Genomic DNA, 25,640 nt, shown 5'->3' on the forward strand with positions numbered 1-25,640 from the left:
GGGATGGACCCTGCGCTCCCTATTAATCAGTAGGTCAGACCACTAGGGCACTGCCTGACTCTTCATCTGTCCACAACTACCATCCCACTGGCAGGGGCACCATTCATTGTCTCCTAATTAGCCCAATTAACCCCATTCCATATGCCGTAGGAATGGGAAAGAGGCAGGTTTAGGGATAAAGTCTCTGGTTCTGTCCCTTTTAGTTGGATACGCCGAGCAAGGAGCGATCTGTGCGCTGCTGCTAATTATTCCTCTACCTACAGCTCATTAACCCTTCCCAGGCTGCACGCTGGAGCAGGGGAGGGGGGGGGGGAGGCAGCCATTTGTCTTAATTTGCCTTGCGATGCATTTTATCATAAGAAGCCATCGCGGATTTCAGAGATGCTCGCGCCTGATCACATACAGATGTAGTGAAGCGTGGACGAATACGCTCTTTAGAAAGAGAGACACGTTTTAGGAGGTTGGGGGGGAGATAGAAGCTTCCCCCCTCCCCCTCATCGTTATTAAAAGATGTAGAATTACATTTCCTTCCTCTGTATAAGGCAAAATTAAACCCGTTTTGTGCGAATCCTGTGCTCCCCCGACCCCCCCTTTTCCGTATTTGTTAGCCTTCCCCTTCTTAAAATTCATTTTTATTGTTGACATGCAAATGAGCGGTTCAGATTCTGAGCCATTAAGTAGAATTTCGGGAAAAATATTCGCAACGTACAACGCCTCATTCGCCTCTAATGGCCATAAGGCTTTCATAGGAAACCTTTGAGACCCCCCCCATTATGACACCTTTAAGACCCCCCATTATGGGAATCATAGCCCTACACATGTATCTATACCCTGACTACTTCCTCTAGAAGTGTAACAAGGAGGCAGGAGAGGGTTAAACTAGACGGAGACATTGCTGCGCGATGCAGGGGTCGTTTTTTTTTTTTTTTTTTTTTGCACTTCATTTGTTTATGTTAATGTTTGCGACAGAAATAAGATGCGGGAAGGTGGGGGGGGGGATGGCTGCCGGAGGGTGGGTGTTGGGGTGTATCATCTGACTATACTGGAAGGTTTATCTCGCTTTTGTGCACAGATGATTTGTAGAAGCGTTTTTTTTTAATGATGGAAATCTGTAATATGGGAATTTTTTATATCGGGATCCAAATTTAGCAATAATACGTGCTCTTGGGTGCGGGGTGGTAAGAGGCGAAAGGAGGGGGAATGCGGAGTGTATGGGTGAAGTGATGGTTTTTAGGGTGGCATGGAGGTAGGGGTAGGGTAGTCCTGGACTGGTATATTATGGGGTGAATTTGTCAGATTGATACTTCCATTAGTGTTTCCAACAATTGATATTTATCTGATGTTACAAAGATTTTTGGGGTCGTTCCCTGAAAATCCCTTTAGTAACTCGGCTTTTCTTCTCCTAGTTCACTGCTGTATCTCCCTAAGAGCGGTATGTAGGCGCCTCCCTTATAACCAGCAACTCGGGGACATGACCTGGACCCCCCCAAAAAATGTACCCTTTCCATCGACCCATTGTAGTGTTGTCCTTGCATAGTATTCAGAGTTGTGTGTTGTTTCTGTATGTCCATCACTATCTGCCTGAAGAATGACAGCAAGCAGAGATCTAGGAATTGATATGGAAAGTAGATTGGAAAATTGTGTAACAATGTAGTTACTGAAAGTGGTTGACCCCCTTTGAGGTCTCAACTTTTTCACCATATAACTATACACATGGTGCTTGTATGAAAGCACGAGGAACCCATAGACTCTGTAGTAGAAGAGCCATACAGGATAAGTACTGATGTGATGCATCGGTATAACAAACTAAGATGAGGTCTCATAGCAAAAATGTAAACAGGGCCACACTTCAAAATGACCATAGCAGATATTTCGGCACATGTAACGTTTATGATTGTTTAGGTCTCCCTTATGCACACAGTGATGTCACAGTACAGGGATAATACACACAGTGATGTCACAGTACATGGATAATACACACAGTGATGTCACAGTACAAGAATAATACACACAGTGATGTCACAGTACAAGGATAATACACACAGTGATGTCACAGTACAGGGATAATACACACAGTGATGTCACAGTACAGGGATAATACACACAGTGATGTCACAGTACAGGGATAATAAACACAGTGATGTCACAGTACAGAGGTAATACACTGTGATGTCACAGAACAAGGATAATACACACAGTGATGTCACAATACAAGGATAATACACACAGTGATGTCACTGCACAGATATAATAAACACAGTGATGTCACAGTACAAGGATAATACACACAGTGATGTCACAATACAAGGATAATACACACAGTGAGGTCACAGTACAGGGATAATACACACAGTGATGGGCGCAGTAAATCGCATTATAGAACCTAAATCATATTACATGCACTTAACATAGGTCATGTTAAATGTGAATTCCAGCAGAGCGTGCAAGTGTAAAGCAAGGTTGGGAGGAATAGCTATAGTTCTGAGTTATGAAGGACTGTGTGGTCCCAGCATGTAGAAGATAAAGCCAACACTTTATTTGCATAGATGAAGCAGGTGCAAAGGTTTTCTGAAACAGATTCAATTTTAATTGGTAAAAATCGAATGTTATGGAGACATCTTCATTATTTTCTGTAACAATGCTGCAGGCTCGGTGCGAAACCGCGTTGAACAACAGCCATTGTTATCCCCGTCTCTCCGGATCTACGCCTCAGTGTACTTTCGCTGTACCTCTAACTACACAATTCACATCTTACTAGAAATAAAAGGTGAAGGATAGGAGATGGAGAAGAAGGGATGGGGCTTCCTACTCAAACGTATCCACATTGTAACCAGAAATATCATGCGATGGAGACATTTAGGTCTCCAGTGGGATGTGGGAAATGTTTAGCTTCAGCTTGAGATTCCCATAGCAATGGTGTTCCATACAGTAGAGCAGGTCAATATTGATTCAGATTCAGAAGATGTTAAGAGATGTCCAAAGTTAAAAAACGTGATGATAGGTCCATAGAATTGGCCCCCAATTTCAGATTGTTGAAGGAACAACACTCAGCAACTCAGCTTAACTCCCTTTCGAATCAATTGTCGTTGATCTAAACACACTACCAACAGATAGGACACTATATACAATCTGCTCCGCTCCTCCTGCTCTATAACATGCTGCCTGCAGATAGGACACTATATACAATCTGCTCCGCTTATTCTGCTCTATAACATGCAGCCTGTAGATAGGACACTATGTGCAGTCTGTTCAGCTCATCCTGCTCTATAACATGCTGCCTGCAGATAGGACACTATGTACAATCTGCTCAGCCCCTCCTGCTCCATAACATCCTGCCTGCAGATAGGACACAATAACATGCTACCTGCAGATAGGACACCATGTACAACCTGCTCAGTATATCCTGCTCAATAACATGCTGCCTTCAGATAGGACCCTATGTACAACCTGCTCAGCTGCTCCTGCTCTATAATATTCTACCTGAAGTTAGAACATTATGTACAATCTGCTCAACTTCTTCCTGCTCTATTACATGTTGCTTGCAGATTGGACACTATGTACAATCTTAGCCTATCCTGCTCTATAACATGCTGCTCTAGGACACAATGTTTAATAATCAAAGCTCCTCCTGCTCTACAAGTGTAGGACACTATGGAAATTTTTCTTAGTTCCTACTACTCCTGCTGCCTGCAAATAGGACACTGTTTACAATCTGCTCATCTCCTCCTGCTCTATAACATGCAATGTGGACACTGCTGTTTGTACAGTCTGCTGAGCAACCCCTGCTCTATAACATGCTTTCTGAAGATTTGTGTGTTTTCAGTGTTTCATTTTTGACAAGTTTTTACCAAATGACCAATATGCTGATGTTTGTATGTATGTAATAATCCATGCTTGACTATGTACTTCTTTCCATACATTTAACCTCACCACCCAGCACACTGTACATTACCAGCCTATGGGCTAAATTTAATCACAGTCGTAAATTGGAATTCACACTACTTAATTCTTGTCTTTTCTCACTTCATTTCACAGACCGCGCTATTGTCAACTTCTGTATTCATTTAGATCATTATGTTCTTCAAAGAATAACTCCTGTCTTGTTTCTATGCGGGGCAGTAGGGAACAGCATAATTTTCATCCTTACATTGCAGTACAGCCTGGACGCGGAGGACAATTACCCCATGTTTCAGTGGTGTCAGATTGTTGGGGTGCCTTAGTACATATCCATGGGGTTGTATAAAAATTGGAATAGCTACATTCCGGCTGCTTCCATTTTCCCCTGTTTAAAAAAACAAGAGCTTTTTGGATTAGGGTGCGGTGCTGTACCCATAGAGATATAGGATCTCTATGGCTATGGTGCTAGAGTGGTAATGGGATCACGGATGATGGGTGAACTATAGGACATTACAAGATAAGCACCAGTCTTGGTGGTTACAGTCTTTTCAGCTAAGGCAACTAATTCCTTATTTTCAGAACAGTCTTATAGTTGGCAAAAGTTGTCTTGAGCTTACAACATGTTTCTGATAGCAGTAGTTAGTCTGGACACTATTATGCCCTCACACTGTGGACTACCATTCTCAAACAAGCACTAAGATCCTCTGCTGTGGCTTTACTTCACAACCTATAGACACACTGGGGCACATTTACTTACCCGTCCCGTCGCGATCTCCGCTCTGCGTTGTCCGTGATTCACTAAGATCGTGTGTCCAATTTCCTGCATCTGTGGCTTCCCCCGCTGAGGTCCGCCGGAGTTCACCTTCTTCTTCCGGGTGCATGTAAGTGCTGATCTTGCGACACAATTTGCTTTTTAAATTCTGCGGTTTGTCCGAATCAGTCGGGTTGTCCGGCGTCCGGCAAGCCAGCACTGATGCGCCAGAATCCGGTCGCATGCACCAAAAACCCGGGGCAATTCAGCGCAAAATGGAAAAAAACCCGCAAAACCTGGCGATAATGCGTCTGAACCCTTAGTAAAAGTCTTTTGTGTTTTCCACCTTGATGGATCCATCACTGCAGCTCAGTGGCCTTCTCCAAGCCTGTTGTAAGCCTGTTACAGTGTCAGACTGGACCGTCAGAGAGCACCAGAGCATCCTCTGGTAGACCCAGGCTCTAACCCAATACTAGATCACAGAGGTCTAGTCAGAGGACAACCCAAAATCTGATAATATGAGGGGGGCTTTATATAAAATAACCATGAGGGGGCTGTTTGGTATGGTAACCTAGGATATATTTTAGTCTCTGAATTTGTAATGCCGCCATGTGAGTTTACTGCAAAGGGGCCCACTGAGGCTCTGCTGCCCAGGGGCCTACTGAAACCTGGAGCTGGCCCTGGTTGATACCGCCATGATCACAATGACAGGGAAACCCTAATAGTATGGGAGTATCAAAAATTGCAGAGACCAGTATTGCTCTTTTTACAACATTCTTATAGAGAATGGGAGTGCCAGAGATATATGCTCATCCTGCCACTCCACCCATTAGTGAGAATAGCACTGGGGTGCACTGGAGCTGGGTGCACTGGAGCTGGGTGCTCCGTTCTGATCATTGGAGGTCCCAGCGGCCAAACTCTCCCCGATCAGTTTGTTTTCCCCTATTCTAAGAGTAGGGGGATACCTACCTAAGTTAAAACCCCATTAAACACAATGGCAGGGTGCAATGCATTAGGGGTAACCTGGCTCGGAGCCCCAAATACCAAATTAGCCATAAAATGAATGCTACAATACAGTTGCAAAGAACACAATTGAAGATTTGACACATTAGTGAAAAACGTCACTTTACAGCCTTATATCTGCCTAGCAACAGTACATTGCGGGTGGTACGCAGCACAGTATAGCATGGCATACATCATATGGCATCACATGTACATGGCGTCACACAATATAGGAAGCCAGCTGGTAATTCCACCACAATGAGGTCAATAGTAATAGTAAAGGACGGTCAGATATCACTTTCTCAACATTCTTAAGAACATCTTTTAGAATTCACATCCATTCCAAACCGATTCTAAGCTAACGATATACATTGTACATATTGAAGATAATATTCTGTTTTTCATCCTTATAATTCACTATTCTGTAAGAGTCTTCTATAGATACCATTACATTGTGATAACCTTTGTATGGTCAATAAACTTTACACTTTACACATAAAAGCCAAGCGAGAACCCCCCTAAAAGCCATAGGAAACTGCCTGGAATGGAAAATAGCTTCCCAATTCTCTCTGTAAATTCTGCATGGTGTCCTATATCTTTATGTATATCGCTGAACACCTAGGAGGAGCCTCTAGCTGGTGCCTTGTGCAGTGAAGGTGTTAATGTATGGCACAGTGCAGAGACAATGGCGCAGCGTCAGTCAGTGAGTGTGAGAGGGGTAATTACTGTCAGGCTGGTAATGAGAGGGGAGGGGGTCGGATTGTAACCTTCCCCCATCTCTATTACCGGTTTCACTTCCTTCAGTTGCTTGTTTCCTCAACAACATCCTATCAGCTGTAATAACTGCAACATAGGAGGCTAGTCCTGGAAGTGGGAGAAACGGTGTAAACCTAAAGTACAAACTGTACATACTTTATTAAAAGACAATCAGGAGAGGATCATCTACAGGCAGCACGTTATAGAGCAGGAAGAGCTGAGCAAATTGTACATAGTGCCCTGTCTGCAGGTAGCATGTTATAGAGCAGGAAGAGCTGAGCAAATTGTACATAGTGCCCTGTCTGCAGGCAACATGTTATAGAGCAGGAAGAGCTGAGCAGATTGTACATAGTGTCCTATCTGCAGTCAGCATGTTATAGAGCAGGGGGAGCTGAGCAGATTGTACATAATGTCCTATCTGCAGGCAGCATGTTATAGAGCAGGGGGAGCTGAGCAGATTGTACATAATGTCCTATCTGCAGGCAGCATGTTATAGAGCAGGGGGAGCTGAGCAGATTGTACATAATGTCCTATCTGCAGGCAGCATGTTATAGAGCAGGGGGAGCTGAGCAGATTGTACATAATGTCCTATCTGCGGGCAGCATGTTATAGAGCAGGGGGAGCTGAGCAGATTGTACATAATGTCCTATCTGCAGGCAGCATGTTATAGAGCAGGGGGAGCTAAGCAGATTATATACAGTGGTATATACAGAAAGTATTCAGACCCTGTTACATTTTTCACTCTTTGTTTCATTGCAGCCAATTAGTAAAATCAAAATGGTATTTTTTTTTGCTCATTAATGTACACTCTGACCCGTCTTGACTGAAAAAAACTCCCAGAAATGTAGATATTTTTGCTAATTTATTAAACAAGAAAAACTGAAATATAACATGGTGATAAGTATTCATCGCCTGGTGATTCAGTCCCTTTGCTCAGTATTGGGTAGAAGCAGCTTTAGAGCTGGTGCAGCCAGAAGTTTTCTTTGGAAGATGCAACATGTTTTTCACACCTGGATTTGGGGATCCTCTGCCTCTTCCTTGCTGATCCTCTCCAGTTCCCTCAGGTTGTATGGTGAACGTTGGTGGATGCGATTTTTAAGTGTCTCCAGAGATGCACATTTGGGTTTAGGTCCGGGCTCTGGCTGGGCCCATCAGGAATGGTCACAGAGATGTTCTGAAGCCTCTGCTTTGTTATTTTAGTTGTGTGCTTAGGGCCATTGTCTTGTTGGAAGGTGAAGCTTCTGCCCAGTCTGAGGTCCAGAGCTCTGGAAGAGGTTTTCATCCAGGATATCTCTGTACTTGGCCGCATTCATCTTTCCTTCAATTACAACCAGTGGTCCTGTCCCCCACCATAGCATGACGCTGCCCCCACCATGTGTCACTGCTGGGATTGTATTTGGCAGGTGATGAGCAGCGCCTGGTTTTCTCCACAAATACCGCATAGAATTAACACCAAGTTCAATTGTCGTCTCATCAGACCAGAGAATCTTATTTCTCATAGTCTGGGAGTCATTCATGAGTTTTGCACACTTTGCGGATTTTGTATGTCTTACACTGATAAGAGGCTTCCATCGCCACACTCTGCCATAAAGCCCAGGTGAAGGCTGCAGTGATCGGTGACTTTGTGGAACTTTCTCCCATATTTTACTGCATCTCTGGAGCTCAGCCACAGTGATCTTGGGTTCTTCTTTACCTCCATCACCAAGGTTCTTCTCCCACTATTACTTAGTTCGGCTGGACGGCCAGGTTGAGGAATAGTTGTGGTAGTCCCAAACTTTTTCCATTTAAGGATTATTGAGGCAACTGTGCTCTTAGGAAAATTGAGTGCTGCAGTAATTCTTTTGTAACCTTGGCCACATCTGTGCCATGCAACAATTCTGTCTCTAAGTTCCTTGGGCAGTTCCTTAGACCTCATGATTCTCGTGCTCTGACATGCACTGTGAGCTGTGAGGTCTTATATAGACAGGTGTGTGCCTTTCCTCATCAAGTCCACTCAGTTGAATTAAAGACAGCTAAACTTCAATGAAGGAGTAGAACCATCTCAAATAGGATTAGAAGGAAGAGAACGACATATGAGTTAAATATGACAGCAAAGGGTCTGAGTACTTATGACCATGTGATATTTTGGCTTTTCTTGTTTAGTAAACTAGCAAAAATATATCCATGTATGTCTTTTTTTCATAATGATGGGGTGCAGAGTGTACATTGTTGAGCAAAAAAAGAATTTTTTTGATCTTACCAATTGGCTGCAACGAAACACTGTATATAGTGTCTTATCTGTATACAGTATATTACAGAGCAGGAAGAGCTGATTATCCTGAATTTGTTCCTACATACCTGTGGTCAATCTGCTCATCTCCTCCTGCTCTATAACATTATTCTGGGAGATTGGACACTGAGTTCATCACAAGAAAGTACCAGTCATGATACATTTGTGTGTTTTATACATCAGGTCACATTGACACTGTACATATCTCACTATTTAAAAATAGGATTTACATCCAGAATAATCAGGAATATTTTATTTCCCATTTTTCCTTTAAATTGGATATTTTCTCATCCATGGAGTCTCCTCCTGACGTTTGATCCGCAGGTCCTTTTGTGGTAGCAGGTGGCCGCTCCACAGATGTCTCCTGTGATTTAGAAATATTACAGTCTTAGTTTGATGTTTTTCTTTTTAATCTGTGTGATTGGGACCCGATTTTATATGAAAAGGCAGCATTAGGATAGTCCTGTCCCTGTTATATTTCAAAGAAGATTATCTGGGTTTTAAGGTCATGTTCCCCCCTCCCTGTCCATATCTCACCCCCCCCCCCTCCACTCCCATTATTAAAAATCCATCCCCTTCTATGGCTGGAACAATCCTCTGTTATAATCCCGGGATTTCTCCTCATATCTGCTCCTATTTCAATTTGCAGGGCTGAGATATACAGACATAAGTATGTCAGACGCCTATTGAAGTCGTTCTGTCTATAGTATCCCCCTCGAAATCCTATTGCCCTCCTTTCTTCACACCTTTCCATTTCACTGTGCATTTCTAAGCCAAACACATTCCTGTTCATTACTTATGATCCGCTCCTTTCTATACAGCAGGGTTTACATTTTCAGGATTTTAAAATGAAAAACCTTTACCATCCACCGCCTGTTTTAGCTTTAAAAAACCTGAAGTTGTGAAAGAGTCCTATCTGCAGGGAGCATGTTATAGAGCAGGAGGAGCTGAGCAGATTGTACATAGTGTCCTATCTGTAGACAGCATGTTATAGAGCAGGAGGAGCTGAGCTGATTGTACATAGTGTCCTATCTGCAGGCAGCATGTTATAGAGCAGGAGGAGCTGAGAAGATTGTACATAGTGTCCTATCTACAGGTAGCATGTTATAGAGCAGGAGGAGGTTAGCAGATTGTACATAGTGTCCTTTCTGCAGGCAGTGTCTTATAGAGCAAGAAGAACACAGCAGATTTTACATAGTGTCCTATCTGTAGACATCGTGTTATAGAGCAGGAGGATCTAAGCAGATTGTACATAGTGTCTTATCTGCAGGCAACATGTTATAGAGCAGGAGTAGCTGTTTAGATTTCACTTAGTGTCTTATTTGCAGGCAGCATGATATAAAGCAGTAGAAGCTGAACAGAACAAAGTTGAGTAGATTGCACAGTACAATTATGTACTGTCTGCAGGATGTTATAGAGCAGGAAGTGCTAAGCAGATTGTACATAGTGTCCTATTTGCAGGCAGGATGTTATAGAGCAGGAGATGTTGAGCAGATTGTACATAGTTTCCTGTCTGCAGGCAGCATGTTATAGAGCAGAATGAGCTGAGTAGATTATACATAGTGTCCTATCTGCAGGCAGCATGTTATAGAGCAGAATGAGCTGAGTAGATTATACATAGTGTCGTATCTGCAGGTAGCATATTATAGAGCAGGCGGAGCTGAGCAGATTATACATTGTTCTATCTGCACACAACACACTACGTAGCAGGAGCTGCTGAGCAGATATTTATAGATACTACCATGATTTTAATTGAGAATCTTCTTTCAATGCACAAGTATGCTTAAAATGCCCCCCTACCCCTCTGAGTATAGTATTAGGTCGTGCATGCCCTCCATGCACTCAGAAGGCAGCTTAGTGCTGTACTCCAGGAGTCTCATAAGTAGAGATTTGAGCCGCAGTGTGTGTTCTCCTTTCAAAAACTAAAATGTGGTTATATTCTCCATCCATGGAGTAGTGCTCCACTCCTGCAGCCCCTCTGCTAAATACTATAATGAGTATGTCTTACTATTATTAGCATTGATGGTTTTTGTACTTTTCCCTTAGTGACCTAATCTTTTACTAATGCCAGTTTGCCTTTTTAAGAGTCTTAAAGGCCCCCCTGGATTCAGTCCATCATCTTTGTTCTATAAACCTCTGGTGCCCTCACCTGCCCGTCTGCCTTGGTCCCTACTGACCGATCTGTCTGACAATGTGCTCAGAGACAGCATGGCTTGTGCGCTTACCAGCCTTGTCCTTAAGGGGTTACAATCTGCCAATAATCCCTTTGAGTCTGCTAAAAAGTTCATGGACTTCATGCTGATCGGTATAGATGTCCATACCTATTGACAGATGCTAAATCCTCAGGCTAAATGATTGCCAAATTTTTTGGTCTTTTTGCGGCTATTCTGTATGAAATTTGGTTAAAAATCCAGATTGTGTTACATTGTGTTTTCCTCAAACTTTACATGGCAACTTTTAAAGGAAGTTTTTGGCAGTACCATAGTTCAGACCATGCAATATGCAGGTATTGGACCTAGAGAGATGGTTAAAGGGGTTGTCCATTTTCAGCAGATAATTGATAATGTTTGTGTGATATAAAGTTCTACAATTTTCCAATATACTTTATATATATATTCCTCAGGATTTTCTATATCTCTACTTGCTGTCATTCCATAGGCTGTTTTATTGTTTACTTCCTGTGGATAGAAATCTGTCCCTGGTCATGTGACGTCACACAGGCGCATGGCTCGTTATATCCCTGGTCATTTGATGTCACACAGGTGCACGGCTCGTTATATCCCTGGTCATGTGATGTCACACAGGTGCACAGCTCGTTATATCCCTGTTCATGTGATGTCACACAGGTGCATGGCTCGTTATATCCCTGTTTATGTGATGTCACACAGTTGCACGGCTTGTAATATCCCTGGTCATGTGATGTCACACAGGTGCATGGCTCATTATATCCCTGGTCATGTTATGTCAGACAGGTGCATGACTCGTTATATCCCTGGTCATGTGATGTCACACAGGTGCATGGCTCGTTATATCCCTGGTCATGTGATGTCACACAGGTGCACGGCTCGTTATATCCCTGTTCATGTAATGTCACACAGGTGCACGGCTCGTTATATCCCTGTTCATGTCATGTCACACAGGTGCCCAGCTCGTTATATCCCTGTTCATGTAATGTCACACAGTTGCACGGCTCGTTATATCCCTGTTCATGTCATGTCACACAGGTGCCACATGACCAGGGATCGGTTCTTATCCACAGGAATCAACAAAGACGTTTCCTACAGAATGAGATCTACAAAAGCGTGAAGAGTTGATATAGAAAGTATATTGGAAAATTGCATTACTTTTTATTACACAGACCATATAAATGTGATGAAATTAGTCAAACTTTATATCTCATGTAGTTAATAGCAGCAGCAGTACTGTGAAAAAAAAATCATTTCATATTCCAGGATTGTAGCTGGACTTGGTGCACTGGGGAAGTATTCTCGGCTTCCGGGATAGTGGTATAGTACATAAATTTGGGACTGTCCACTGGATCTGGTACAATCAACTAATGCACCCTATCGTAGAGGGGCAAAGCCATAGAAGGAGACAATGCTGTACAAATGACTATGTTGACTGTAGAAGGGACTTTACTCTCGATATTGGATTGTGACAATATAATCTAATGTTATATGTGAAAAACAAAACCGGGACTGGCCAAAATAAGACAGGGCCCCCCTATATTGGTAAGGTTTGGGTAAACCCAGTGGATTTGCCAAAACTGTTACTATAAACTTTTACTCTTGATTTTTTAGAGCTGACCAAGAATCAATCTTCATCTTGTATAAATCGGATTCCCTCATCACTGTATATGAGTTATTAATATGACAAAACCAAGATAAACACCTCCAGAAACCGGCCAACAGATTGTAAGCGGGTCGGGGGAACGGGCAATGTTTGCTGATATATAAGATAGATAACCGGCCTGGCATATGGTATTTACATAGGGAATCCATTGGATAAATGTATAGCAGTCCACAAAGTGCACTATATATATATAGATACAGAATATGTATGAATATATATATATGAATATATATATATATATATATATATATATATATATATTTGTGTGTGTTGTGTTTAGAGTCTGTCTGCACTACACAAGGTCACAAGGTCCAGACTGCCATAAAACCGCTGCCGGAGGGAAGTTATGGGACATCTGATCTCTCCGTGGCTTCCCTGGTTTCTCTCATAGCGGAAGTGAAAATTGAATTCATAGGAATATAGATCCGTGTAACACGTTACATTGCTGTACTTTGCACATCCGTTTTATTATCTGAAATTTAGTTTACGTGATAAGAAAATGTTTCCTTTCATAAATAGCGCCACACCTGTGCACAGGTTGTGTGTGGGATTGCAGCCCAGTTCAATTTACTTCAATGGAAGAGCTGCCATACCAGACACAACTCATGGACATAATTTTTGCGACCCTGTACATCCCCTTTAATGACAATGAATCAGTTATGGCAGTGGTTTAGTTATACAGAGTGCAGAGGTTGTTTCAGTGGTCAAGCATCCGCAAAGTGACCCGTCTTTGTGGCCTCTGCAGCGTCTGGACCTGCCAGGCTTGAATACAGAACTCAGTCCTGGTATATCTGTGAGTGCCATCTATTCTTCTCATCTTCCTCTTGGCATAGTTAGAAGAAGTCACAGCGTGGTAAACACTACACTCATGTGCCACTCCAGGGCAATTTTACCATAATAACCCTGGACTTTATAAACACCACCAAATTTACCTCTTTTTAACAATTAGGGTGATGTCACACATGGAGTTTTTAGGCCGTTTTTAGTTCAGATCGTAAAAAACGCATCTGTTTTTAAAAACCGCATGGGTTTTTTGAAAATGCATGCGTTTTTGTCCGTTTTTAATTGCGCAAATTCGGAAAACCGGACAAAAATGCATGTGTTTTCAAAAACGCATGACTTTGTTAAAAACGGATGTTTTTTAACGCAATTCGTTTTTTTAAAGTTTCCTGATAAAATATTTGGACTGCAAGTATAATGAGTCCTCCATGGGCGACTCAGGTTGTGGCTCATGTCATCACACATCCCAGTCTGTGACTCTCCTGACACCCCTTATAGAAGGCCAACATTACCCTGAAGCTAATCTCCCCCCTGTGTCATTCTGCTGTACTCCATATAGTAGGCAAATGGAAATTGTACAGGACAGAACATGTAAATATCACAGTAATGAGTAAAATCACGACCTTACACCTTATACAAGGGCTGCCGCATTCATTACCCAAGAAAATTACACGAACAAAGGAACCGTCCAGTCATCTCTGCTACACAACCAGTAACTGGGGGATACAGCAGGGGTCCGCCCTACAACCCCCCTACTCTAAATACAATTACAGGATTGCTAATGGCTTCCCGTTATTTTGTGGTTGCCTTACTACAGGCAGACATATTCTCATCCCTGTGTCCAGAGTGTACACAGATCAATTACAGTAATGTACTTACCTGCAAAAAAAATATTCCCATAATCTTCTGTATGCAAATACTCTCAATTAATGCAGATTGCACTTAATGATATGCAAATAGCCTTTATGAATATTCAGCCTAGAGTCAGCAGAGCTGGAGGGAGCGGATTGTTTTCCTAGTCACTATGTATAGTGTAGGGTTATTGGGGCAGTGGAGGATGCAGGTCTGGCTAATGCATTCAGTGGGTTTTCCAGGAATATACATGGATGATCCATGATAGTGTACGGATAATCAATAGGATCAAACCATAGGACCCCATGATCAGCAGAGCAGAGTAGTGTTCCTCTGGGGTTGTGTCCCGACTGGTTACTCTTCATGGCCAATTCTAAAAATAGTCCCTTAATGAACTCCAAGAAAAACTCTTTAGAGTGGGTTGTTCCCCACTCCTGATGAGGGACATACATTTTAAGGTTTATTTTGTTATAATTTGTTATAATTCTGTTCGGCTTTGTTCCTCTGTTCGGCTGTTGCTGTTTGGGGATGTGTCCCCATACCCTCTCGTACTGTCCACTGCACATCCCAGTGGTAAAACCCATTTAATTAACTCTTCCAGGAATTTTGGATAACTCCCTGGGGAACAATGGCAATAAAAGTTGCCTCAGTTCCTTCTTTGGGTTTGTACTTTCAGTTTTCAGTTCCTATGTTGCACCTGTACTTATGGTTTTTGGGTGCTGTGTACGGCTGGTAGTGCTGGAGGTTACAGGTTCCATTTTGGGCACTCCATGGCCTCCTTGTACAACCAGATGTTACTTGTGATGTGAGAGTAAGTACCGTCCCATGGTCCGAGGAGACCATAGATTGCCCGAAACAGAATCTGTGACTCCCGAAAGCCAGATAACCTCAGTACTGATGTCCTTCCTGGAAAATCCCTTCAACTCTAGAAGGAATAAGCAACAGCACAGAGTAAAGCTCAAAGAAAGTTCTAAAATAAATGAACCAAGTTGTTTTATTAAAAGTACCTTACTAAAAATGGATTCACCTTTTTCATGGCTCACCGTTAGACATCTTAGAAATGTCTACATAAAGTGACAACTGGTAGTTATCATTTCCTTTAGTCAAAGGGGGCGTCTCTACATTGATTAGTATATGATGATGATTATTCCATATGACTATTCCATATTGATTAGTAACAATCAGAAATCACATCTAATCACATTAGAAATCTTTGGTCTCTAGACCCCCCTACAATCTTGATATGTGAGTAGCTGCTGAGTCAGCCATGTTTGTAGTATTCAGAGGAAATATCACTCACTTGTCATTATTCTGCACACCCTTATTACTGATCAATAAGGATTTTGTTCCAATCCTCATCGGTTCAACATTTGGCAAGTGTGAACTAAATATGTTCCCACGAGATTCATACCTAACAACAGGGAGCCAAGGGTTATAATCTCTAATAATTAACCCTTCTTATCTTGTTACACCTGACAGATGTTCAGAGCAAACACAATGTAGACCCAGGGTGTGTAGATTATATACTGTACACGTAGACATGTGGCATTTTTGTAGACTTCCTTCTTGTTCCAGATGAGTCCAGGATGTTCATTGTTTCTATATTGTGGATGAGCTACTCTTACAAAGTATACTAATACTGCCCAAACCAATGCCATCACTGTATCACTGGTAGGGGTCCTACCTCAGAGACCCCCATCAGTCAGCAAAATAAAGTGCCATGGCTGACCTATAGTTCCAGTTACTTGTAATACTAGAAAAATATTGAAGGATCGGTACGTCTGTTTATTGGATGAGGTCTAGAGATTTAGACCCCACCATATATCCACAACATTGGGTTGTAAAAAAACCTTCATGAAAACTTTGCTATAATAGAATAGCCTGAGAAACATGCTGCCTTGATGGCAGAGGTTGTTCTATTCCTTTCTTCGGGACTGATGTCTTAGGACAGTGGTGGCAAACCTATGGCTTGGATGATAGAGGTGGCACTCAGAGCCCTCTCTTTGGGCACCCAGGCCATCACCCAGCACAAAGGTCTCCATTCAGGAATCAAGACCTGAATCAAGGAGGTGTGGACAGAGCTTGATTATCATTGTAGCCCCTACTCTGGATCTGTGATTCATCCTGTTAAGGGGACTTTAGAGGGAAACTACAATAATACAAATTCTCCTTCTTTCTCCTGTATTGGTGTCCTCAGGATGCCAATACGTTTCAAACCTGTTACTTTAAATTGGCATTTGGCTCTTTGTGAACAATATGTGGCTTTTGCTTATAGTTTCGGCACTCGGTCCCTAAAAGGTTCGCCATCACTGTCTTAGGGCATACTCTTGGTGTTTTATGGATGGATGTCTCCCTGGACTGGATTACTTCTGGACCGATGTCTTGATGGCACATGTTGCTCCATTCCTTTCTACTGGATGGACGTCTTCATGGAACATGCTCATGCTGTTTCATGATGGCTGTTGGCTAATGTCTTCATGGGATGTACTTGATGTTATTCTGGACTGATGTATTTATAGCACAGACTGTTGCAGTCCTTTACTCTAGACAAATGTGATACTGGGACAAGCCGTTTTGTACCTTTCTGCTGGAATGATGTCTTGGGATGTGCCCATGCAGTTTCATGATGGTTGTTGGCTGAAGTCTTGATGGGATGTACTTTTCCATTCCATTATTCTTCACTTGATGGCCCCGGCTGTTCCATTCCTTTTTCCTAGACCAATGTCTTGGGACATGCTTTTGCTGTTTCATGGACAGACATTTTGCTGGGATGTACTTTTCCAATCCTTTCTTCTGGACAGATTTCTTGATGGTTCATGTTGTTCCATTCCTTTCTACTGGATTCTGGATGCTCATGCTCTTTCATGGACTGATATAACTGGGATGTTCTTTTCAATTCTTTCTTTTGGGCTGGTTTCCTGGTGTCACATGCTGTTACATTCCTTACTTTTGGACTGATATTTTCCTGGGACATGCTCATGCTGTTCCTTGGACTAGTATCTTGCTGGGATGTACTTTTCCATCCCTATCTTCTGGATTGATATCTTGTTTGGACATTGTGTTCCATTCTTTCTTCTGGAAAGATGTCATGGGACGTGCTCTTGCTGTTTCACGGACAGATTTCCTACCGGGAAGGACTTTTTCATTCCTTTTTTGTGACTTGATGGTACAAGTTGTTACATTCCTTTCTCCTGCACTGATTTTTTGATGGTTCCTGCTGTTTTATATCCCCAATACATACAATTCATGAAGTGCTGCTTTAATTGCATTGTTTGCATTGTTCTTCATGATAATATTTTATGTACAATAATTTAGTAGCCATGGAAACATGATGCTCGGCGTCTTCTGTGCCCTCAATACCCACAAAATAATTTGTATGGCTTTATATTACGGTATCTTAAAATTAGTCTTCTCTATAATGGCTCATTAACAAGGACAATGTCTGCACATTGTACATGCATGGGCGAGCGCAAACATCCACCTACAGAGAGGCATGTGAGCGGTGATCCGTAGTTCCGTTCTTTGTGCTATCCTTCCAGAATACATGGCAAATTCACAGGGTGTACAGGAGTGCAAGCGCCCTCCACACTTACATCCAATTAAAGTCACTTCTACCAAGTCAGCAGCAAGTGGCCCCCTGGGCACATTAGCAGAGGAGGCCGAGCATTTTATTTCTTACCTAGTTCATCTATACATTGGTTCATGAAAAATGAAGATGGTATCAAAGTTCAGTTCCTCGGCATAGCTGGATCGGATGAAGACATTCATCTTTTTATTACATCTGTATCCCCCATTACACATGAATATGCCTAAAAGTCAGATATTAAAATATCCATATATATTTGTTGCTCCTAAAGGTGTATTTGCGAAATGTATTCCCTTAAGGACAGGGCCTAAAATGGCCTTTAGGGCAGAGCACTTTTCTATTATTATCATTAATGTTTTACACAAAGTATAATGATTTATGGGGAAATGGGCAATTTTTTAGGTGTTTATTTTATTACATTTTTTATTAAAATATCCAGATATTTTTGTTGCTTTTAAAGGTGTATTTCAGAAGTTTAAAACTGTTCTAGTTGCCAAAGGAAACCAATCAGAGCTCAAATTTAATTTTATAATCAGCTGTGGGGAAATGAAAGCTGGGCTCTGATTGGTTGCCATGCGGAACCAGAACAGTTCTGCTCTAAGAGACTTATGATAAATCTCCCCCACTGAAGTTTTTCACGGACAGTCTGCCTATTAGACCCAGCCTCAGGCTCAGTTTAATAGACTTCCATAGCTTGCAGACACCCATCCTGTTGCGAAGGTATTGGGGATTCTTTTTTCCTCTATTTCCTTCGATCGCTCCATAATTGCAGCAGTTAAAGGGTTAAACTGCCCTGTCCAGAGATCTCTCCTCATACTTGTCCTAATTTGCAAAGTACAAGCTAATTAGGACGTGAATACTTGTCCTGCGTCCTGGCCTGTCCCAAGGATAGGTCATCAATATGAGATCGGCAGCAGTCCAAAGCCCAGCACTTAAACGTTCAGTGTCCTGAAACAACAGATCAGCAGGGGAGTCTCGACCCCATTGATCTCATCTGACCTATATTAAATGGTCACAAAGTTTTCAACAAACTTTACATAAATCAATAGAACAAGTGAAAACAAGGAACTTTGTAAGTGCCTTTTTCTGGCATTTTCTCCAGTTACTTTTGGTTCTTATCATCTGCCCTTCCTACTTTCTAATGTGCATATACAGGCACTCCCCTTCTTAAGAACACCCAACTTACAGACGACCCCTAGTTACAAACGGCCCTCCGGATTTTGGTAATTTACTGTACTTTAGTCCTAGGCTACAATAAACAGCTATAACAGTTATCACAGGCGTCTGTAATGAAGATTTATTGTTAATCCTGGTTCTAATGACAATCCAACATGTTTAAAGTCCAATAATCATACAGACCCAAAAAATTCTGCCTGGAGCTACAATTATAAAGTATACAGTTCCGACTTACATACAAATTCAACTTAAGAACAAACCTACAGAACCAATCTTGTACGTAACCTGGGGACTGCCTGTACTCTTCAATTTCTGCTAAATTTTGTATTGCTATCAACAAGAGAGTCACTCTGAGGGAGGAGGAGCTGTGAGACGCAGTCAGAGACTCTGGAGATGAGAGCTGGGAGAAAATAACTTTGAAGAATTCCTAATGTGTTACATGTATATAAGTCTTGCTTTGTCCGTCCATCTGGGGTTTTTTTCTGCTTGTCAGATGCATCTTTTTGTCAGGTTTTTCCTTATGTGGCGTTTGGCCTTTAGTGAATTTGCAACTTATTAAAACAAAAGTTGCAAAATGTCTCCAAAAGTTGCAATCAGCTCTGAGCTAATTTCTACGCCTGGTCAGGGTCGACCTTAGATTGATGCCAAAATTTGCGACTTTTTTGAAACTTTTTAAAAACGTAATTAATCAGGGAACACTCCAGAAAATTAGACAATGACAAACTTTGAAGGGAGACTGCCCCGGCCGCGAAAAAAAGGCAAAAAACGAGCACATGCACCATGAAAAGTCACAAAAAATAACAAAAGGGCAAGCAAAAAGTTTGATACATTTGCTCCAATGAGTAGAAACAGTGTTACTCATCACATTCGTCACATTAGTCACCGAACTAATTTATTCTGCAAAGTTTATACAATACAATACAATAATACAATACAATAATACAATACAACAATACAATACAATACAATACAATAATACAATACAATAAAGCTTTATTGATCCCTTAGGAAATTGCGGTGTACATGGCTCCAGCATTTAGAGTACAGTTTGTTAGTAGGTGAGGTAAGATAATTCATCCGGGTTGATGTCAAAATCCCAAGATCATGCTCTCCCACCGGAGCCTATAAAACGGTGCAGTGTGCCACATAAAAAGCGCTCAATGGTATGGTCCATCACAAGACCTACTCTAAAATAAGAGAACACTTGAGAAAGGCTGTGGATGCAGAGGTGGGAAAAACCATCCCATTGCTTCTTATAAATACCTTGTTGGTCTTGGTCAGTGGTTGGGGGTAGTGGTGCTGGTTCTTATTGAAGAGATCCATTTGGGGAACATACATTTACTTATAGACTTTCTCTATAGGAAACATTATGAAAATTAACAACCCACCAGAAAGTAGTAAATTATAGTAGCTGGATGCCTTTTTTGCTTGTTTCATTCTTCTAAAGGAGAGCTCATTTACATACAATACTTACACAGAGTAAGCGTTATGTATAGCTCTGTTGGTAGTAGTAGTGAGAATATAGGAATAGCTTTCTTATCGACAACACAGAACAAGTGAGCAAGGAGTAGTATATTTTACTACTTTTGTGTTAGACCAGTCCTAAAGGATGACTTTAGACTAGTAATAGTAAAATCCATAGTGATATGCAGAATAAGAACTCGGTACAACCAGAACTGGATACTTTTGCTTCTGTCTACAACAGAACACTAACAAAGAACATGTTATAAATAACAACAATATTCTCCTTACTTGATACATATAAACACAACATAACAAACCAAAAGGGGACAATATATCAAATATACAACTTTATTAGTCATGCCTGAAACAAATAAGACAACAAAATAGTAAACATTAACTACAACATGAGGACTGTGAAGCCACAAGCCAAATTTGTCTTCCGTTCCATTGATTGGCTCATACCAAAAACTCATAGCAATACAGAAGGTTTGCAATACAAGGCAGCTTTAAATTGGTCATTGTGTGGAATACCAGTCTGGGGAATGAGGAGCGGGAGTGCCCCATAGCAGACTTTTGAATGGGGCCTCCCTTTCCCCTTAAAAAAAACTATACATATTTATATTACAATTATACAAAGTATATATACAACATATTTACATACATACAGCATATACACATCACATATACACACATAAATTAAATACACACATACATGCATTACCATACATATACAGACATACAGGGTACACACACATACAAATACAGTATATACACACACTATCAGCATATACACATCCAATACACACTCAATACCACAGATGCCGGGGCCCCATGACACTGTGGGCCCCATAGCAGCTGCTATGGCTGTTAACCCTGTAGTTACGCCCCTGATTCCAGTAGTCAGATCCTTCTTCAGATTTTTTTTTGCTTAGTATTTTCACATCTACATTAATTGTGCAAATGCTTTGTGTTTAGTAACATGTATCACTTACTAATATACAGTGTGTAGCTGTAATACTTCTACAGGCAGAGAACTGTAAGGTCCGGAAGCATCAAAACAAAGGTGCATCACAGAACCAGGCACATAAATAAATAAATATTCTGATCATCTGGTTAGCATTGGGACATATATAAAAATTGTCTATGTTTCTTATGAATTCATAAATACTAATAAGTGTTTTTCTTCTCTCCGCAGCTTGCTCTGAGGATGCCAGCACCAGTTTATACTTTGTGAACACATCTTTGCTGCAGATCACATTCTCCAGCACTGTGGGGGTGTTCATCCCCTGCCCTGCAGCTGGATCGCCCAGCGCCACCCTCCGATGGTACCTGGGGACTGGAGATGACATTTATGATGTGCCGCATATTAGGCACGTCCACGCCAACGGCACACTCCAGCTGTACCCCTTTTCTCAGTCCGCTTTCAATAGCTTTATACATGATAATGACTATTTCTGTACAGCAGAGAACTCCGCTGGAAAAATCCGGAGTCCAAACATCCGCGTCAAAGCTGGTAAGTGGCATCTTTAACGTCCTTAGTCTCAAGGATGTTTCGTACTATGGTTTTGTGGATAACAGACTTATTGTACCTCTGGCATACTACCGTAGTAGTCAGAATTGCATAAATAAAAAAATGCCATATAATCCTTTGTCTACCCTTGTGCCAAGTCAATTCTATTATAAATGCATGAACCCACTATTTGGAGGCCACAGGACCCAAAACCTCAAGTTGGGGTCGCAGCATTAGGGGCATAACCACAGCGGTAGCAGCCATAGTAGCTGCTATGGGGCCTGCAGTGTCAGGGGGCCCCAGCATACGATCTGACACACTAAAGAATGGAGGATGTGTGCCCCTGCTTCCATCAATCAGGCAATCACCACCCATCCCGTGGATCCTCTTAAGCGTTTACTCTAAGGCTGCACTCACACACACGTATGTGGGACGAATTTACGGCCGGCGTATATACGCATGGCAACTTACAGGAGCGGTACAGTACCATTTCGTACCCCTTTCCTATCTTTTCTCGAAATACAGCGCCATGCGCAATGTTCCTCTATGGAGAGGGGCGGGGGTGAGCAGCGCTTACCCGCTCCTCCTCTCCCCGGCGCCACCGTGTGCCTGCCGTACTACGATATGGCGGGCACACGTCAGTATTTGGATGACTTGTCAGGATAAGATTTCATAGTTATGTGCATGGGAAAACCTCTATTTGTTGTGATTATATAACATGCATTCTGTATTTTGTACCAGTTTGCACCTTTTCCCCTCTATCATCCTTGGGCTGGCGAGTGGAGACTTGCTGCTATGATTTCCCCCATTGACAACACATTAATAATACAGTAGATTATGCTCTAAAATCCCTCTCTTTCTCACCCATAAACATTAACAGAACCATATAGAAAGCTATTGCAAACTAACGTACAGTATATATGTGAATAAGCACTTGGGGTGAGATAGAAACCTACCATCAGCTACAGCAGCATCTGTCTGCCTCTGTGTCTACTTATCTTTTTTCACAGCCCCTCCATCCTCCCTTTTACATAGACATCTCTGGGCACATGTCATGTGATAGCTCTGTTAGTTTTGGTACATTTTGTAAGACCATAGCGTAATTTTTCAGATTTGGTAATGAATGTCAGTTTAGGATTGATGGGGGAGGAGGAAATGAGCCTGAAGTAGAGAAAGAAGCATTTTTCTCTTATGATATCTTACATAGTTTCTTACATCCTGGTGTTCTATTGAAGTTTCTCAAAAAGTTAGTGACCCTTGAAAATCTTAGCTAGTTATTTACAGAGCACTGATTCACAAAATAATTTCTTTGTGCAGTAATTTTATCCTGTAGCCTTTCAACAATTATTAAAATAAACGCATCATTTTCTGGTCTTCACTGTTTACTGACAGCGGATTGGTCCATCATGTCTTATTTTAACAATGAACCTAATTGGTCAAAGTCCTTACGGAAGCTCCAGTCTTTAGACTCCTATAATGACGGAGGGTAACCCTCTTATTCCTTCTACAGCAACATTTTAGAATAAATGATCATAATATACTTTAATATGACATCGATTGTAACGGTGACAAGTTCTCTTTAAATACAAAACAAAGATTTGCATAGAAACCCCGAAACGTCAACATCTGACTATCAGATGACATGATGTTATTAAATATTTCCATTCATTCTGTTATAATCTTAGGTAATGAAATGTTTTCATTAATTCAGAGTTAGATTTCACTAGTAATTAAATGGAAAAAAAGTTTTTTTCTTTTATTAGTAGTTGTTCTCCATGTGACATATACCGTGACATATTCTGAATCATTTCAGTACTTTATAAAACTTTATTTCACATCACCTGGCTCCCTGCTAGTAGTGTGTGTTGAGTCCCAGGGAGGGGGAAGCTGTAGCCTGTGTGTGCCTGTAGTCTCGGTCTCCTCATGCATTTTTCCTCTACTTTGCAACATCCACTTCCTTACCCTGCTTGCTAAATGTACATGACATGAAGTATGGAGAAAGAAGCTGGATGTGTGGGAAACTGAGGACAGGCACACATGGGCTGCCTCTCCCTCCCCTGATATGGGAGTGGTTACAACAGAAGGGGCGTGTATACAGTGATGACCTCATGGCCACCTCCATCCGCTGGAAACCAGCAAGACGCAGGAAGTCCTGAATTCTGCTGCCTGGGAGTCACATGACTCATGGCTCCTGGCAAACTTTAAAGGGATCCTGTCATCAATTTATCACATTTAAACATAATGACAGGTTCCTGCAGGGAACTTGTAATGGTTTACAAAGCAGCTTTTATCTTAAGAATTGATAACTTATATTCCCATAAAATGTAGATTTAAAAAGTAGCTGGCACCCAGCCAGAACATTCACCCAAGTCTCGGGGTACGTCTTCTATCTTCAGTGAGTCACTGATTGACTCGTCCAACGTATCTGGCAGATCCCTCTTCCCCCCTCCCTTCTGCTGATGCCATCTTCTCTTGGATTGCTAGAGCCGTGCTTGTTCACTCTGCTCTTGGCTTGTGTGTGAGCAGTGGAGAGGGATCCGATCAGTGCTAGGCATTTCAGGAGCAGAGTACACAAGTGTGACTGTAGCCATTTGAGAGAAGATGACATCAGTAGAAGGGAGGGGGGAAGAGGGAGCTGCCAGATGCATTGGCTAAGTCACTTAGTGACTCACTGAAGATAGGAGACGTACCTTGTGACTCGGGTGAGTGTTCTGGTAGGGTGCAAGCTACTTTTTAAAACTATATTTTATGGGAACATAAGCTACGGTATGTATTTTTAAGATAAAATCATCCTTGTATACCATTTGAAGACTACTTTAGGAACCTGTCATTAGGTATGAAGGTAAAAAAACCTGATGACAGATTCCCTTTAACAGGGGAAGTATAATATGGGTGACCCTATAGGGCAGTGGTTCTCATCCGTTGTAATGCTGTGACCCCGCAATACAGTTATTCATGTTGTGGTGACCCCAAACCATGCAGTTTGCAGTAAAAACACAATAAAATTCTGGCTCCAAAGGCTTTAGGCGACCCCTGTGTTTTGGTCGTTTGACCCCTGCTGGGGTCACGACCCACAGGTTGAGGACCACTGCTATAGGGTCTTATACTTACCCTGTTAAAGTTTGCTATAAGAAAAAGTAGCATCTGTAATTGGTTGATGGTCCTATGGTTACTACTATGCTACTCAGACATTACTATACTTGAAATATCAACATTTTCTTGACTTTATCTAAGTTTGAGATATTTTATGCCACAACATTTTTGATTGAATTTTTATTTGTGTTTTGTACACGTTTTTTTATAGTTTAAGATGATAGCATTTTGGAAATCATAATAATACTCACATTATTTACATCAGGTAACATGAATTAACACTAAAGTAACTGAAAAATGTTACTATAAATGTAATTAATTTTAACATTCGGGCATCTGCTTTTTCTAGTATCATATGACCGTAGAAGGAATTTTATGCTCTCATTGGAGGTCAATTGTTTTTGGAATTTTTGAGTTAAAGGGATATTTTGGGACATGGTGTGAGAACTTCTTGTAGTACCTATTGTTCAGCGCGGCACATCCTGACAAACTGGAATCTAATCACATCTAATTTGTAAGAGACTGAGAGAAAAGGATTGGATTGTCAGTTTGTTCTAACACGTTTGATCTGTTTGTGATTATGGGATAAGAAGAAAAAGATTCTGAAAGAGGTCCACTCCACTTTCCCAATTCAGAACACATGCACACTTAG

General features: G+C 41.6%; 1 protein-coding gene across 5 annotated transcripts in view; it reads left to right on the top strand.

Moving 5' to 3' along the window:
• The window catches only part of DSCAML1 (DS cell adhesion molecule like 1), a 161,246-nt gene that overhangs the window by 4,491 nt on the left and 131,115 nt on the right, over positions 1–25,640 (top strand). For all 5 annotated transcript variants that reach the window (XM_072155711.1, XM_072155707.1, XM_072155708.1 and 2 more), the window contains exon 2: positions 21,581–21,898. In XM_072155711.1, the coding sequence (XP_072011812.1) occupies positions 21,581–21,898 (318 nt within the window). The remainder of the gene's footprint in view (positions 1–21,580; positions 21,899–25,640) is intronic.

The sequence above is a fragment of the Engystomops pustulosus genome, chromosome 6 (genome assembly GCF_040894005.1).
Source record: "Engystomops pustulosus chromosome 6, aEngPut4.maternal, whole genome shotgun sequence".
NCBI classification, from domain to species: domain Eukaryota; kingdom Metazoa; phylum Chordata; class Amphibia; order Anura; family Leptodactylidae; genus Engystomops; species Engystomops pustulosus.